Source organism: Cucurbita maxima, unplaced genomic scaffold (assembly GCF_002738345.1).
Source record: "Cucurbita maxima cultivar Rimu unplaced genomic scaffold, Cmax_1.0 Cma_Scf00031, whole genome shotgun sequence".
Lineage (NCBI taxonomy): Eukaryota > Viridiplantae > Streptophyta > Magnoliopsida > Cucurbitales > Cucurbitaceae > Cucurbita > Cucurbita maxima.
In genome coordinates this window covers 1,855,356-1,869,576 of record NW_019272047.1, presented here as the reverse complement: position 1 = coordinate 1,869,576, position 14,221 = coordinate 1,855,356, and the positions used below count along the sequence as shown (strand labels likewise).

General features: G+C 36.5%; 2 protein-coding genes across 2 annotated transcripts; one reads left to right on the top strand and one right to left on the bottom strand.

The window, feature by feature from the left end:
• The first annotated feature begins 532 nt into the window (after positions 1-532).
• LOC111466605 (probable calcium-binding protein CML48) lies at positions 533-3,907 on the top strand. The gene is made up of 5 exons (XM_023111333.1): positions 533-1,230; positions 1,559-1,605; positions 2,937-3,112; positions 3,208-3,226; positions 3,487-3,907. The coding sequence occupies exons 1-5, from the start codon at positions 834-836 to the stop codon at positions 3,595-3,597; spliced, it is 750 nt and encodes a 249-aa protein (XP_022967101.1). The 5' UTR covers positions 533-833; the 3' UTR covers positions 3,598-3,907.
• Positions 3,908-8,643: 4,736 nt separating this feature from the next.
• LOC111466594 (glucan endo-1,3-beta-glucosidase 14) lies at positions 8,644-11,517 on the bottom strand. Its single transcript, XM_023111319.1, has 3 exons — positions 11,276-11,517; positions 9,782-10,812; positions 8,644-9,694 (listed from the first exon to the last, which is right to left on the bottom strand). The coding sequence occupies exons 1-3, from the start codon at positions 11,328-11,330 to the stop codon at positions 9,638-9,640; spliced, it is 1,143 nt and encodes a 380-aa protein (XP_022967087.1). The 5' UTR covers positions 11,331-11,517; the 3' UTR covers positions 8,644-9,637.
• Positions 11,518-14,221: the final 2,704 nt, after the last annotated feature.

Genomic DNA, 14,221 nt, shown 5'->3' with positions numbered 1-14,221 from the left:
TGAACTTTTAAAAAAATACCATTTAACTTTAATAAGTTTTATTAATATCTTTTAATTTTTTCGAAAATTAAAAAATACTCTTATAGTTAGTATTTTATTTAAAAAATACTCATGAAATTTTAAAAGTAGCATTAACACCACGATTATTTAAATCAATACATAGACAAACGTTGACGAAGCGACATCTCTTGAAAATTTATGTTTTTTATAATTTAAAAAAAAGTTCAATTTTTTTAAGCATATTAACGAAACTTTTGAAAGTTACTTACTATTTTTTAAACTCTTGTTTGAATGTTTGGAGATATTTGTACGATACTTTTAAAACAAAATATTAATGATTTCGTATATTTTTTTTAATTTAAAGATATTAATAAAATATTTAAAAATTTAAGTTTTTTTTTTTTTTTATTAAAGGAGACTGTAAAATAACATAAAAAAAAAAAAAAAGAGACGAACAATTTAAAATTGAATCGTCCAAAATCCGCGGAAGCCATCAGCGTTGCGTATAGAATCCTTAGAATTCTATTTCCGTCGGTTACTAAGACGAACATTTGAAATAAATGATCGCAAAACCATACCCAAAATCCGCGGTATCATCTTCAATCCAAGAACCTAAGCAACCGCGTATTCCATAATTCCTCTGCAATTTCCCCTTTCCTTCCTCTTTGTTCCCCTGTTTTCATTTTAAATCCCACCCAGATTCTCATCGGATAAGCATCACAACTCGCTTTTCCTGCCACCGTTTCAGATTTCATCCTTGAAAGAGAGATCCCAGATTCGAATCCTTCCCTGATTCAATTTTATTACCCATTTCCTCTCTTTTTTGGCCATCAATGGCGTCTTTCTTTGGTAGATTCACTTCCTATTCCAATTCCAATTCCCATTCCCATTCCCATGCCCCATCGGCGCCATCAGCACCGTCCGAACCGGAAACCTACGGCCATGGCAATTCTCACGGGACAGCTTCGCCGTATTACTCCCAACAGCACCAGCCGCAGCCTTATGGGTCTAATTATGGTGGGGTTTCTTCATATGGGTCTTATGGCTTTCCGCCAGGGACAAGCCCTGAGGTGATTAGGAGCTTTCAAATGGTGGATAAGGATCGAAGTGGATTCATCGATGAGAATGAATTGCAGGAAGCCCTTTCTTCTGGCTACCAGAGGTTTAGTCTTAGAACCGTTCGTTTGCTCATTTTCTTGTTCCGAAATCCGATCGATTCCTCCAGAATGGGTGAGTTTCTTCTTGTTTTTTCTCTAATTTAATCCTCTTGGTATTTTGTGGATAATTGGTGCAATATTGGGTTTCTAATAAATTTTGCAATCATAATAAGTTATAATCGTTCATTAGGCATTAATCTGTATATGTCTCTCCTTTTGGTTGCCTTTCTTGGAAGTGAAATGTTCTGTTTTGTGTTCTTGTCCTCTCTCCTTTAAAGGAATGTCGACCATGAACATAAAGTATTTGCCAATTATATTCAACTTGTTCTTAAAATATTCAAACATCGACTAAGTTTGGTGGTGCCTTTTCATTTAACGTGTGTTTGAATTGGCTGTTGCAGGGCCTAATGAGTTTACAGCTTTGTGGAACTGTCTTGGCCAATGGCGTGTAAGTAATGCGATTACTCTCTTCTTCATTTTGTATGTTAGGAATCATGAACTTCTACACCCGTATGATATTGTCTACTTTGAGCATAAGCTCTCATGGCTTTACTTTTGGTTTTTCGAAAAAACCTTATATCAATGGAGATAGTATTCTTTTTACTTATAAACTCATAATCAACCCCTTAATTAACCGACGTGGGACTCATCCTCCCCTCGAACAAAATACACCATAGAGCCCACAAACAGCCTCCCCTTAATCGAGACTTGACTCCTTCTCTAGAGCCCTCGAACAAAGTACACCGTTTGTTCGACACTTGAGTCTACACCTTGGAGGTTCACAACTTCTTTGTTCGTCATTTGAGGATTCTGTTGACATGGTTAAGTTAAGGGCATGACTCTGATACTTTGTTTAGAATCATGAACCTCCATAATGATATGATATTGTTCACTTTGAGCATAATCTCTCATGACTTTACTTTTGGTTTATCCAAAAGGCCTCATATCATATTATATTCCTTACTTATAAACTCATGATCAACCCCTTAATTAGCTGATGTGGGACTCCTCTCCCCTCCCAACAGCGCACCCACAGATGGTGGTAATGAAATTAGAACTTCCGACTTGAAAGTAAATGATTGGTTTCAAGTTTCATTGTGAGCTGTTTTGTGGATATAGAATTGCTGATCAATAGCTTGTGATGACTATTTGAATTAAAACTATGATAGGATTAAATACCAGAGAAACATTTCAGTTCATTCAATATGTTGAAGCTAAAACTGTGCTAGATGCACATTTAGTCGTAGTAGTCAGCTTAGACGCGATTCGTGCGAGTCCGCTTTCTTTTTGAAGAACATCTACCATGCCTTGAATAGCTTACTACTTTCGGTTGTGGCCCGCCTCATTGACTCATACATTCCCCTAATGTACGTACTACTCTCCCTTCACTATAAAAGATCAATACTCAAGCAAGATGCATTCTCCTGAACCTTCTTGCTTGTCCCTATTTATTCTTTCACTCGGTAAATAGATATCTTTCACTAATAAGAATCTCCGGCTCACCCAGCACCTATTAGTTCAATTCTTTTTCTTAGATTTCGGAACACTCTAAATAAGAGTATGCACTCAGATCAGGTAGGTCCATCTACTTCCGCACAATTTTCCCTTTTTAGGTGCACCACCCATGTATGTGGTTTATCCCCAAAGAGTTCTCGAAACTTATATGATATCTTAGTTCAAAACTTGGTTACTTTTCTTTCTTTCTTTTTTGGTGATTTATTTCTTCATGATTATCAATATTGTGCCCTCTAAGACTGAGAATGAATACGCAATTTGCAGGGCACCTTTGAGAGGTATGATAGAGATAGAAGTGGGAGAATTGATGCACTGGAAATGAGGGATGCACTCTATGGTCTTGGCTATGCAGTTCCTTCTTCAGTCCTTCAACTTCTAATTTCACTATACGATGATCGAAGTGGTCGTCGAGTTGAATATAATTTCGACAGTTTTGTCGAGTAAGTGTGTCAAATCGTTAAATACTTATCGCTTTTTATATGCCCAAAAGCCTTTGATGCTTACATTTCTGGTATTGTCTTCTTTTTCATTGCAGGTGTGGCATGATAGTAAAGGTGAGATTGCAGTCCTTTTATTACTCCCTAATTCCCAATATCATCACGTTTACTCGACCATATAATACTATAGATCGATCTTGTCGAAGTAGTCGAATATCACTTTATATGTGTGAACCAATGCCAAGGAGTACCGCTCTTTAAGTAAAACTACAAGTGTTTTGTTCATGGTTACCAGTAGTTTTAGTATCATATTGTTCGTGAGAGCACATGCTTTCAAATGTAATATCATTTCTAAACCAATGCTTGAAAAATTGCAGGGGTTGACCGAGAAATTCAAGGAGAAGGATAAGCATTACACGGGTTCGGCAACGCTTACATACGAAGATTTCATGTCAACTATCCTCCCATTTCTTGTGTCATACAGTTGAAGCCCTCAAAGGTGATGAATATATATGTCTTTATGGCTTGAATTATGTGTAGTATCATCTCTTCATTTGTTGTTTACTTGAAATGGTAGAAGCTGTACATTCAGGGAAGCTGCTGTTTATGTTGGCATGAGAGAGCTTCCATGTACACATATTATATTCCTTTCATCTTTTTTGTTTCTTCTGTTTTGATTCTGCTGATTAGAATTTTTTATTTGTTGGTTTGTTTAGATTATTTGTGACTGATTTTAATAAAGTTTTGGAGCTTGTACAAGAATATGAAGGAGTGTATTGCTATGGTTGGTTTATTTGAGAGAGTGCGCGTAAACGACATGTATTGTTATCGTTGTCAGCTTCACAATTTTATAATGCGTCTGTTAAAGAAAGGTTTTTAGACTTTTATAAGAAATGTTTTGTTCCCATCTCCAACTGATGTGGGATCTCACAATCCACCCCCCTTCGGAGTTAGCATCCTCGTTCGTACACTGTCTGACATCTGGCTTTGATACCATTTGTGACAGCTTAAACCCACCGCTAACATATATTGTTTGCTTTGACCCATTACATATCGTTGTTTTTGTCCCATGGTTTTAAAACCCATCTGATAGAGAGAACTTTCTACACCCTTATAAGAAATGGTTTATTTCCTTCTCCAACCGGTGTGAGATTTCACAATCCACCCCCTTTAGGGCCAGTGTTCTTACTGGCACACTGCCCAATGTTGGGCTCTAATACCATTTGTAATAGCTCAAGCTCATCGCTAACCTCTATGGTTTGCTTTGACCTTTTATGTATCGCCGTCAGTCTCACGGTTTTAAAATGTGTTTGATAGAGAAGTTTCTAAACCCTTGTAAGGAGTGTTTCAGTCCCCTCTCCAACTAATGTGGGATCTCACAATCCACTCCTTTTCAAGACTAGTGTCCTTGCTGGCACACTGCCCGATGTCTAGCTCTGATACTATTTGTAACAGTTCAAGCCCATCGCTAACATATATTGTCTGCTTTGATCCATTACGTATCGTCGTTACCCTCACGGTTTTAAAATGCGTATGATAGAGTGAAGTTTCTACACCCTTATAAGGAATGCTTTGCTCCCCTTTCCAATCTCATAATCCACCCCCTTTAGGGCTAGCATCCTCGTGGGCACATCGTTTGATGTCTGGCTCTGATACAATTTGTAGCAATTCAAGCCCATCGCTAACATATATTATCTGTTTTGGCCCATTACATATCCCCGTCAGCTACACAGTTTTAAAATGCGTTTATTACAAAGAGGTTGCTACACACTTATATGAAATGCTTCGTACCCCTCTCCAATCGATGTGAGATCTCACAATCCACCCTCCTTCGATTGCTACACACTTATATGAAATGCTTCGTACCCCTCTCCAATCGATGTGAGATCTCACAATCCACCCTCCTTCGAGGCCACCGTCCTTACTATACACCGTCCGATGTCTGGCTCTGATATGATTTGTGTATCCCAAACTCACTGTTAATAGATATCGTTCACTTTGGCCCATTATATATTATCGTCATCCTCACGGTTTTAAAACGTGTTACGTATTATCGTCTGCCTCACGATTTTAAAATGAGTCTGCCAGAGAGAGGTTTCTACATAAAGAATGTTTAGTTCCCTTCTCCAACGTGTGGAACGTTGAAGGTAGTTGAGTAGTAGATATTAATTTGGTCCCAATATTCAACCCACCAAGCCAATTGGACCCAACATTCCAAATTCAATCTCTACTACAGCTGAATGGTAGGGCTATTGATTTATTCTTCAAAGCATTTCATGAGATCAAAAAATAATGAAAGGATAATAATTAGTTGATTCCTTCTGGTCGGAAAGTGATTCCCATTATCAAATTATATAATAATTGTTTCATAGACATTGCAATCACAACAACTTTTTTGTCGGAATAATTTCAAAACAAATTCGTATGTAGAAATTTTATATAATTTTTTTTAATTTATATTTAAAATTATACTTTTGAAGAATGAAGTAGATATAGTTATGTAGGAGGTATTTTTTGACAATGAACCCTTCACGACTTGCTCAGAGTTACGGGGATATCAAGTCTAGATTCTTAGATCGTCCGATTCCGTTAAGAAACGAAGGAGATCAAGAGGTAAAAATTTTAAATTTTGTTTCAATTTTTCCCGAGATTCGAGAAGATTTCTTAGAGTTGGGTTATAAATTTTTTGATATGTTGCTCTAGTGAGGATTTCACACCGGTTTTGTGAAAGAATCCGGAGTTGAATCGAACCGAAAGTTAGAATTCCAACGAATGTCAAGAATTGTAAGTTATTATCAATTTGGCCACGTGTCAGCAATAGGAATTCGGGAATAACTCGCGCGTGCCTCAGTCAACCCAGAACCGAGGCTCGCTTGGCTTCATGCAACACAGGAACGTGCCAAATGAACCGAATGGTTGACCCGTCCCACACATATCCCTCCTTGCTGCGTGTGTGAATTTGTGTGTGTTAGCTTGTCCATCCTACACTGAGGCATGTGAGCCCCTCTTTTCTTGCCCATACGACCACTGCTGGTCAGTTTTTCGTCCTAATTTTGTTACTAACCCCAATTTTATTTGAACTAGAAACCTACTAGAGAAATTTCATTAATTTTAGAGCTCATAACATGCAGAAAAGCTCAAGAAGACACGTGTCATCCATATAAGTAACAAACAGACTTTAGAAAAGTAATACTTGTACGGTTTGCTAGGACGGGTTCGCTAGGACGGAGTAGCATGTGAGCATATCTTGTCTTAGGTTGTTAGAAAATATACAAATAGGACTCGGAATGAGCAAAGTGGATGAGAATGTTATGTATACTATGAAAAATAACCAAAATGCCCATAGGATAAGAATTTTCGATGCATGTTTATTTCTATGTTTTCCGCTACGTTAGAATGAAGGATGAGATATTGTGATATGTACTCCTAACGATTGATGGATGTTATCTCCCTTTTAAGAAACTAGGATATGGATAGGAAGAAGAGGAAAGAACAAAAACGTACAAACCAACGACGGGAGTCTAAGATTGGCTAAGAGTTCTTCACAAGAAGCCGTCACTGGATGGAGGATAATTCTAGGCGTTCAGGTCGTCCTATTTTGTCAAGAACCGAGAAAGAACAGAGGTTCGATCAAGAAGGGTAAATGTGAGTTTTCTGTCTAAATTGAATGCTTATATTTCATGTGGAGGATAGTAATAAATCCCAAGGAAAGAAAATCATGTTTAATAAGTAGGATTAGAGCTCTACCATGTTGGTGAACCAAGTTGATTCAAGTTTTGTGTAATAAGATACACAAATGTACGGAAATTTAAACGGAATCGGAAACTAACTATTTTCTAGAAAAAATATTTAGGGAAAAGAAGACTCGTGACATGTGTCAAATGGCAGGCGACGGAGCACGTCTTGCCTAGTGGATGACACATGTCGGGCGTTGAATATAAAAGTGCTTTTGACTTTAGGAAGAGATGCATGTCGTAGATCAACTTGACCCGATAGGTATTCGACCCAAGATCTACGTAAAACCTGAATACCATACAACTAACTCGAACCAACGATCGACTTGTTGACCCAGCTGACTTGACTCTCAACATGGTTAGAACTTCAAAAGGGCGTTTTTTGGATAAGTATTCTATGTGTGTTAAGGAAAATTATCGAAATGCCCCTATAATGAGATTATGAGATGCATGCTGATTTTTATATTTACGGGCGAGCAAGGAAGGGAATATGCACGATAGAACTCAAGTAAGAAAAGTTGGTAAAGTACCTAATGCACGATGTGGATAATGACCAAAATACCCCTAATGCTATAATTGAAGATGAAATATTGTATTCTATGCTCTGGGTGGTTGATCGATGTCATCTCCTTGTTGAGCTTGTATGTTTACCTCTATGTGCTTGATTGTGTTTTCTCCCTGTAGAGCGCGTTTATTTGCACAAAACTAAAACTAGAGTGTTAGAATTAGGTTGGTTAGACAATTACCTAGGTTAGAACGTAAATTGAGCACCTTAGGATCGTGAGTGAGAGTCAGAGAGTCTAAACCGTAGTTCTCCCCGACTAAAAAAGAATTGAGGAGTTAGATTAGAGTACCTTGGAGTTAGAAGTCCGCGTTAAGATACCTAACTGCCTTAAGAAACTAGTAGACCTCATTGGCACCTAGAGATGACCAACGTCATATTTAGAATATGTGTCTTTTGTGCTTTAGGTGTTCGATAGGAATATCTCCTTAACAATCATGCATGAGCGAATCAAGTTAAGATTAGGGCGCTACAACTAGAGCGGTTTATAAGTTGATCTAGGTCAATACTTTTTCAATAGACCATGCACTCCAAGATCATGAGCAGCGATTAGAGGTCTAGACCCGAGTTCACCGAAAGATTAGATTAGCTCTGTGAAGGGTTGTGAACTAACGTTCTATGGATGATGATGTTCAAACTAGCTAGATGTCATACTATCTTAACAGATTTCATAAGGTAGCACCTTAACCTAGGATACCATACGTTAAATACTGTTGGGAATGCAAGCTTACTAAGTCATGAGATGCTCACCCAACAATAGAAATTAGACCCAAATTTCATAGAACCAAGAGAAAAGTCAATAGATACCTATTAGGTGAGGGATGCAATAAAATACTACGTTGCTTACCAAGTATTTTTTCACTTACTCATTTCTCCTTATTAACTTTGGTGTTCATATGCTACCGATCGAAGTGGGAAAGCGTTTAAGAGCGCACAGTCATAGAGGAGGTCGTCCTGGAGTGTTAGTGTATTTTGGGCCTTATATTTTGTTTGCAATTATATCCGAAACCCATTCTCCATTTGTAATAAACTCAAACAACATACATCTATTTGAAATTCGATTTGGTTTTGAATTTTTAATCTGATTTAAATTTTATCGTGTTTTTATACACAATTTTATTTGCTTTTATCTTTATTTTTTTAGCCACAATCCAAGATTCGAAGTCTCGACGTCTCTAAAGAAATTAAAACATTTTCAGTCTGACAAATGGTGATATCTCATGAATATGTATGGAAAATATCAACAAAAATATACCCAATTCCTTTATTTGGAAGCCACGCAACTCCGTTCCCACACCTTCCTTTTGAAAAAGACAGTCACCGCCTTATCGAAACCATTCAAAACTAACAATCAAACTTATCGGCAAGGAAAACAGAGGGCCACCCCAAGGAAGCTGACCCTCATGGGATTCAACACCATCAAATAAACAGGTAAAATCAGTAGGCCCCGCCAACAAGGAGATATCAAAAAAGAAAAGGCGTGTGAGATTACTCAAAACTGTTCAAAACCTTCCCCAGATGGCTACTGTTACCAGTTTCAAATTGGGCTGCTCAGATATGTGTTTAGTTAAATGAAATGATGTTCATACATGGCTGCTTCAACAAGAGATTTCAGGAACCTAACCCCAAGATTCACATGTAAAATAAGAGAGAGACATGACTGATGCAGACACCCATTATTTATCATGATGAAGATAGGTTCTTGTGTTTTGGATATCCCATTGGAGGAAAGAGAAGAGAGACCTTACTGATTTCAGATGGTCCATCTCCAAGATTAGTCCTTCCGTCTCCCCATCTCCAATATTGAGCTTTCATGGCTTTGCTTTGGGCATCCTTAAAAGGCCTCGTACCATTGTGGAGAGTCGTGATTCCTCACATGGTATCATGTTAGGACCTATATAGTCCTCGAACACTGAAATGGAGCTACTGAAATGGAGCTGCAAAGAGAAGAAAAAGAAAAAAAGGAAACTGCTCTTCTGGAGCTCAATATTTAGGAAGCTTTTTAATGAAATAATAACACTTTATTGCTGTGTGAAACTACAAAAATAATCTTCAAATGTACCAAATTGATGATGAAATAGAAAGTAAATATATAATACAGATGGTTAGTTAAATGCAGCATCTGAAGGGGACTTTATGCGCGGCTTCTCTATAAAACTCTTCAGGCTATGAATAAGAATTTCTATCTATTTCTGGTATACCTCTACTGTTTCATAATTGATGGGGAAGATCTTAACTGTAGATTAAGCTGACTAGGAATATCAGAAGCAAGCTGAAAACTGAGAAAACCTGAAAATAATTATTTACGAGTTAGATTTTTGAACAAGAATGTAGAAACAACAATAGGAACTTCGAAACATAATGACTGGCTCTTACATTTCTTTTGGATGATGAATACAACAGCTCTGGGAGATACCCTTGCAATCCAATGTTGTAAACTGGTGTGCCATCAGGATAATAAAGACCATAGTTTCTCTCAGATGCTGGACCAGGCTTCAAATTCTCATTGAATAGAGCAAAAACATAGATATCGATAGGAATTGATGGTTTTGCCGGGGTTCCTTGTCCACTCTGTATTCTTCTTAGCAAATTGCCATTATACAATCCAGCGTTCTCTGGTGTAGCACCAACCTCGTTCGGATCACCCCGAGATGGCCAACCGGTTTCGGAAATCTGGACTTGAATATCTGTATGCCCCAATGCTTTGATGGCGGCATAAACTGCATCGATTTGGGCATACAGCATATTGTCGTATTGCAAATTTGTGATGGGATCAGTCATCCCTTGGTTAGGCTGGAAAAGCACATACTCTAGGGGAACTTGGCCAGGGTTATCCTTGTATGCAAAAAAAGGATATGCGTTTATAAGGAAAGGAGATTTCGCCATTGAGTGGAAATTGAGTATTGGTTGCAAGTATTCAGTGAGATCTGGCCTGAATGACCCTGCCGACGGAGGGAAAGAGTTGGCTAAGATGTTAAGGGAATGAGCCGTGGTGACAGAAACCTGCTTATCCAGCCCAAGATTAACAAGAGCATTATGAACAGATTGCATTGCAGGAAGAAGATTAGACCTTAATTGAGAATCATTAGAAACGAAAACTTCATTGCCAACAGTGATGCAACTGATTTGAGTCTGACTGATGTGTGTTTGAACATGCTGTTGAACCCAAGCTAGGGCTTTCTGAGGATCGGTCATGTTCTGGAGATATTCATTACCAAGTCCTATAATGAAGTTCACATTACTACTGGAGAAGGCATACAGGACATTAGGATCTGCATCGTACAGTTTTACTCTGCTGATGTTCAGACTTTGGAGAAGAGTGACGACGCGCGACGGAGACGGTAGATTATTAGCGATTTGGCCATAGTTTATTCCAATTCCAACGCTCAGAGTTCGGATTACTGAATCTGAAATGAAACACACGCCGAATTAAAGCAGAGCTAGAGTGTTCAGAATCCAAATTGTACCACAAGAGAAATGAATCTCAGCGAGTTCAAATCAATTCAAATTCCTAATCGAAAAATTGAAAACTATTAGATCATCTCAATTTCACAAATATTCTCTGGAGAAGAGAAAGTCCTAAAAGACAGAGAATATGCTACGAAATGGAACTTCCTACAACTAATCGGCAAAAATCCAGAGGAGAAACCGAAAGAACAAAAAAAGAAAACCAGAAAGAATCACCGTCGTCTACAACTAACTAAATTAAAGAAACAAACACAGAATCACATTCAATAACATATTCACAACTCCAGTAACGAAAATTCCAATGTTCTTTCCCTAATTACGGAATGAAAACGAAGAAAAACAAGTTCCAAAGCATTTACAGAAGTTCTTAAGCAGGCAAGCAAAAAGATCCAGAAAGCGAACCAGAAAGAGTGAAAAGCAGCAACAGAACTCGGAAGAGACGGTGGACGTTAGCCATGAAAGACTAAAAAGATAAAGCCAAACTGACAAAACACCGCTGTGCCGCCGCGTCGACCTCCGGCACAGCCGCGAATCAGCAGAGAGAACGATCGCCGGCGAGAAAATGGGGAGTTGTATTTCATAAAACTACGCGTTTTATAGGAATTCGTAGTGGAAAGCTGCCTCTCGCTCGTGGTCTGTTGGAGGGACGGTGCAGCCGCAGCCGGACAGCATTTATTTGAATTATTTATTTTAGTGATTTCTTAAAATAATAAAATTTCTAATTTATTTAATTAAAATTAATATTTAATTGGTTAATTTCCTCCTCCCCTTGCACGGATTAAACTCTTAATTCCATTTCACATTGCTGGCTGCTTTCATACATTCACTTTCAATATAATATTCAAATTTTCTCCTAATAAAACAATTAATATTTTAATTTAAATTCTAAAGGACTGTAATTAATTTTTTTAATTGTATTTCATATATATATATATATATAATATTTCTTTATAGAAGAAAATCATAACAAATATAATTAAAAATTGTCCAATTATTAATTTGTTAACATATTTTTAAGTTATAATAATTAATAAAGATAACTAATTACTATATAAAATTGTTAATAATGTCAACTCGTACACACAATTTGAGCTCTAGCTTAAAAGGATAAAATCTCTAAAAGCGCGGAAAATAATGACATAATAATGATGTAAATAATCAAATTCACATAAAATAATGGCAAGTTTCTCCCATTTCGAAGTGGAAGTCATGCACAAAAAAACGTTACATATCAAATTTAGTGTTCATATGAAAAAATGGTAACAGGTTACGTAATTTTTAGAGATTTTGAAGTAACGTTGACCAATAAATCACAACTCTAATAATTAAGTTACTATTTTTGAAAAAGATTTTGAACGTTAAATTTATAACAACGGTTAGTGTTATTAAAGAGTGTAGTTATGAAAATCAATTTGAATGAAAAAGTGGTTCGTTTTGGATTCTCTTCTTCAATCAAAATCTCCCCTAGACCCTTCAAAATTATCCGAGAACCCAAAAATTATAAAGGAATCAATCTAAGGTAAAGTTTTGGAACGGATTATCTTGATGATCAAGATCTAAAATAAAGAAAACTCGTTTATGTTCTTGTGATTTAAATCACTCCACAAAATAGCTTGAACAAAACTACTTGAATAACTATAGCATGCAGATATATATATACAGTTAATTCTTAAATTAACCATTAATATCATACTTAAAAAATACAATAAAATCTCTGATTTTGTCGTCTATGACATGATTAAGACACATTATTTTGTATTATAAAATATTATTAAATATAAGAAAAAATACCATGATCATGCAAACACATGCATGGTAGAATTAAATGGATTATATTATATATATTTAATTAAAAATGAAAAGGGTTGGATATATTGCCAAATTAATAATTTATTAAATGAAAAATAAAAAGAAAAAAGGAAATACAAAAAGAGGTAGCTTTTTGGGCTTCTTCCAATTCCATTATCTTTTTTTTTTTTTTTTTTTATGAGAAAGATTCCATGCCCGACACCTGTCAGTGTCCCCACATGCTTGTCCTTTACTGCTTTTTTTTTCTTTTTTTTTCTAATAATTAATGTGTTGCTCTAATGAATTTTTTTTAAAAAAATTAGAAAATTAGAAAATATTTTTTTTAAAAAAATGAAGATGTAAGAAACCTTTTTACACATTTATGTTTATTCTAAAATTTGAAAAAAAAATAAGAAAAAAGAATTTGGAAAAATAGCCTCGAACTTTGGAACGCAAAATTAGTCTAAAAATTGAAAAAAAAAAAATTACATAATTAACTCCAAATTTCAACCGTAAAGAAATGGTTTAATATGACCCTCTTTAACCATTACTGATTGCAAAAATACTTTCAAGTAAAAATACTTTCAAGTTTACTTGTGGTACTACACATACAAACACATCGTGCTTCATTGGTTTTGTCATAATATCTGCCATATTTCAGTTCAATAACTCCATCTCTAGTCAAATCACGCAAGAAATGAAACTAACCCTCGTCATCCACACCCCTTGACAAGCACAAGAGGCAGCACCCACAAGCTTTGCTTTAATAGTGGACAAAGTAACTACAGGTTGTTTTCTGGAGCATCAAGACATAGCTCCATCACCGAGTAAAAACACATAACTAGAAGTGATTTTCATGTCATCTATATCTTCTATACAATCACTATCAGTATATGTTATCTACTCTTCGTTACCCATTTTTCGATAATAGACTCCCAAATCTACTGTACCTTTTAAGTATCTCAACACCCTTTTTGTAGCTTGCAAATGCAATCCAGTTGAACTTATCATAAATATGCTAATGAGAAATACTACATACATTAAATCCAAGCTTGTTGTAGAAATACTACATACCTTAATATGATGATGTTTTCCATCTTGAACATGTTATATGATGATGAGTGGCATATTGCATCATGTCGTTAGATCGACATAGGACACAACCTAAAACGCATGAAAATGATATTAATATAAATATCCACGAGTATGTGTTACCTAATGTAACAAAGAGATGAAACCAGAGAGTTGTGTCAGAAGAGATGATAAGATGGACGTTAGAGTGACCTCATGCATATTATATGTCCATAAGCATATGAATACTTCCCCTAAAGATGATGAGTGCAGACGTGCACCATACAATGATGAGTGCAAATGTGCACAGTTTGATGATGAGGGTGTTCATGAGGCGCATAACACCAGGGGTTCCCTTGACCTCCGGACGTCACTACAGATTAGCTTGATCAGAGGGTCCAAGGGGTGTGCAAGCGTCCTGGAGATTCACACTCGCACGTGTGAGTCGTGTGTAGGAAAATACTATACATCCAATTTGTCCAAGACTGG

Coding starts and splice junctions, on each gene's coding strand:
- LOC111466605 (XM_023111333.1), top strand. CDS start 834: ATGGCGTCTTTCTTTGGTAGATTCACTTCCTATTCCAATTCCAATTCC. Junction 1,231..1,558: donor GATCGATTCCTCCAGAATGG/GTGAGTTTCTTC, acceptor TGGCTGTTGCAG/GGCCTAATGAGTTTACAGCT. Junction 1,606..2,936: donor ACTGTCTTGGCCAATGGCGT/GTAAGTAATGCG, acceptor CGCAATTTGCAG/GGCACCTTTGAGAGGTATGA.
- LOC111466594 (XM_023111319.1), bottom strand. CDS start 11,330: ATGGCTAACGTCCACCGTCTCTTCCGAGTTCTGTTGCTGCTTTTCACT. Junction 10,813..11,275: donor GCTGCTTTTCACTCTTTCTG/GTTCGCTTTCTG, acceptor GTTTCATTTCAG/ATTCAGTAATCCGAACTCTG. Junction 9,695..9,781: donor ATTCATCATCCAAAAGAAAT/GTAAGAGCCAGT, acceptor AATTATTTTCAG/GTTTTCTCAGTTTTCAGCTT.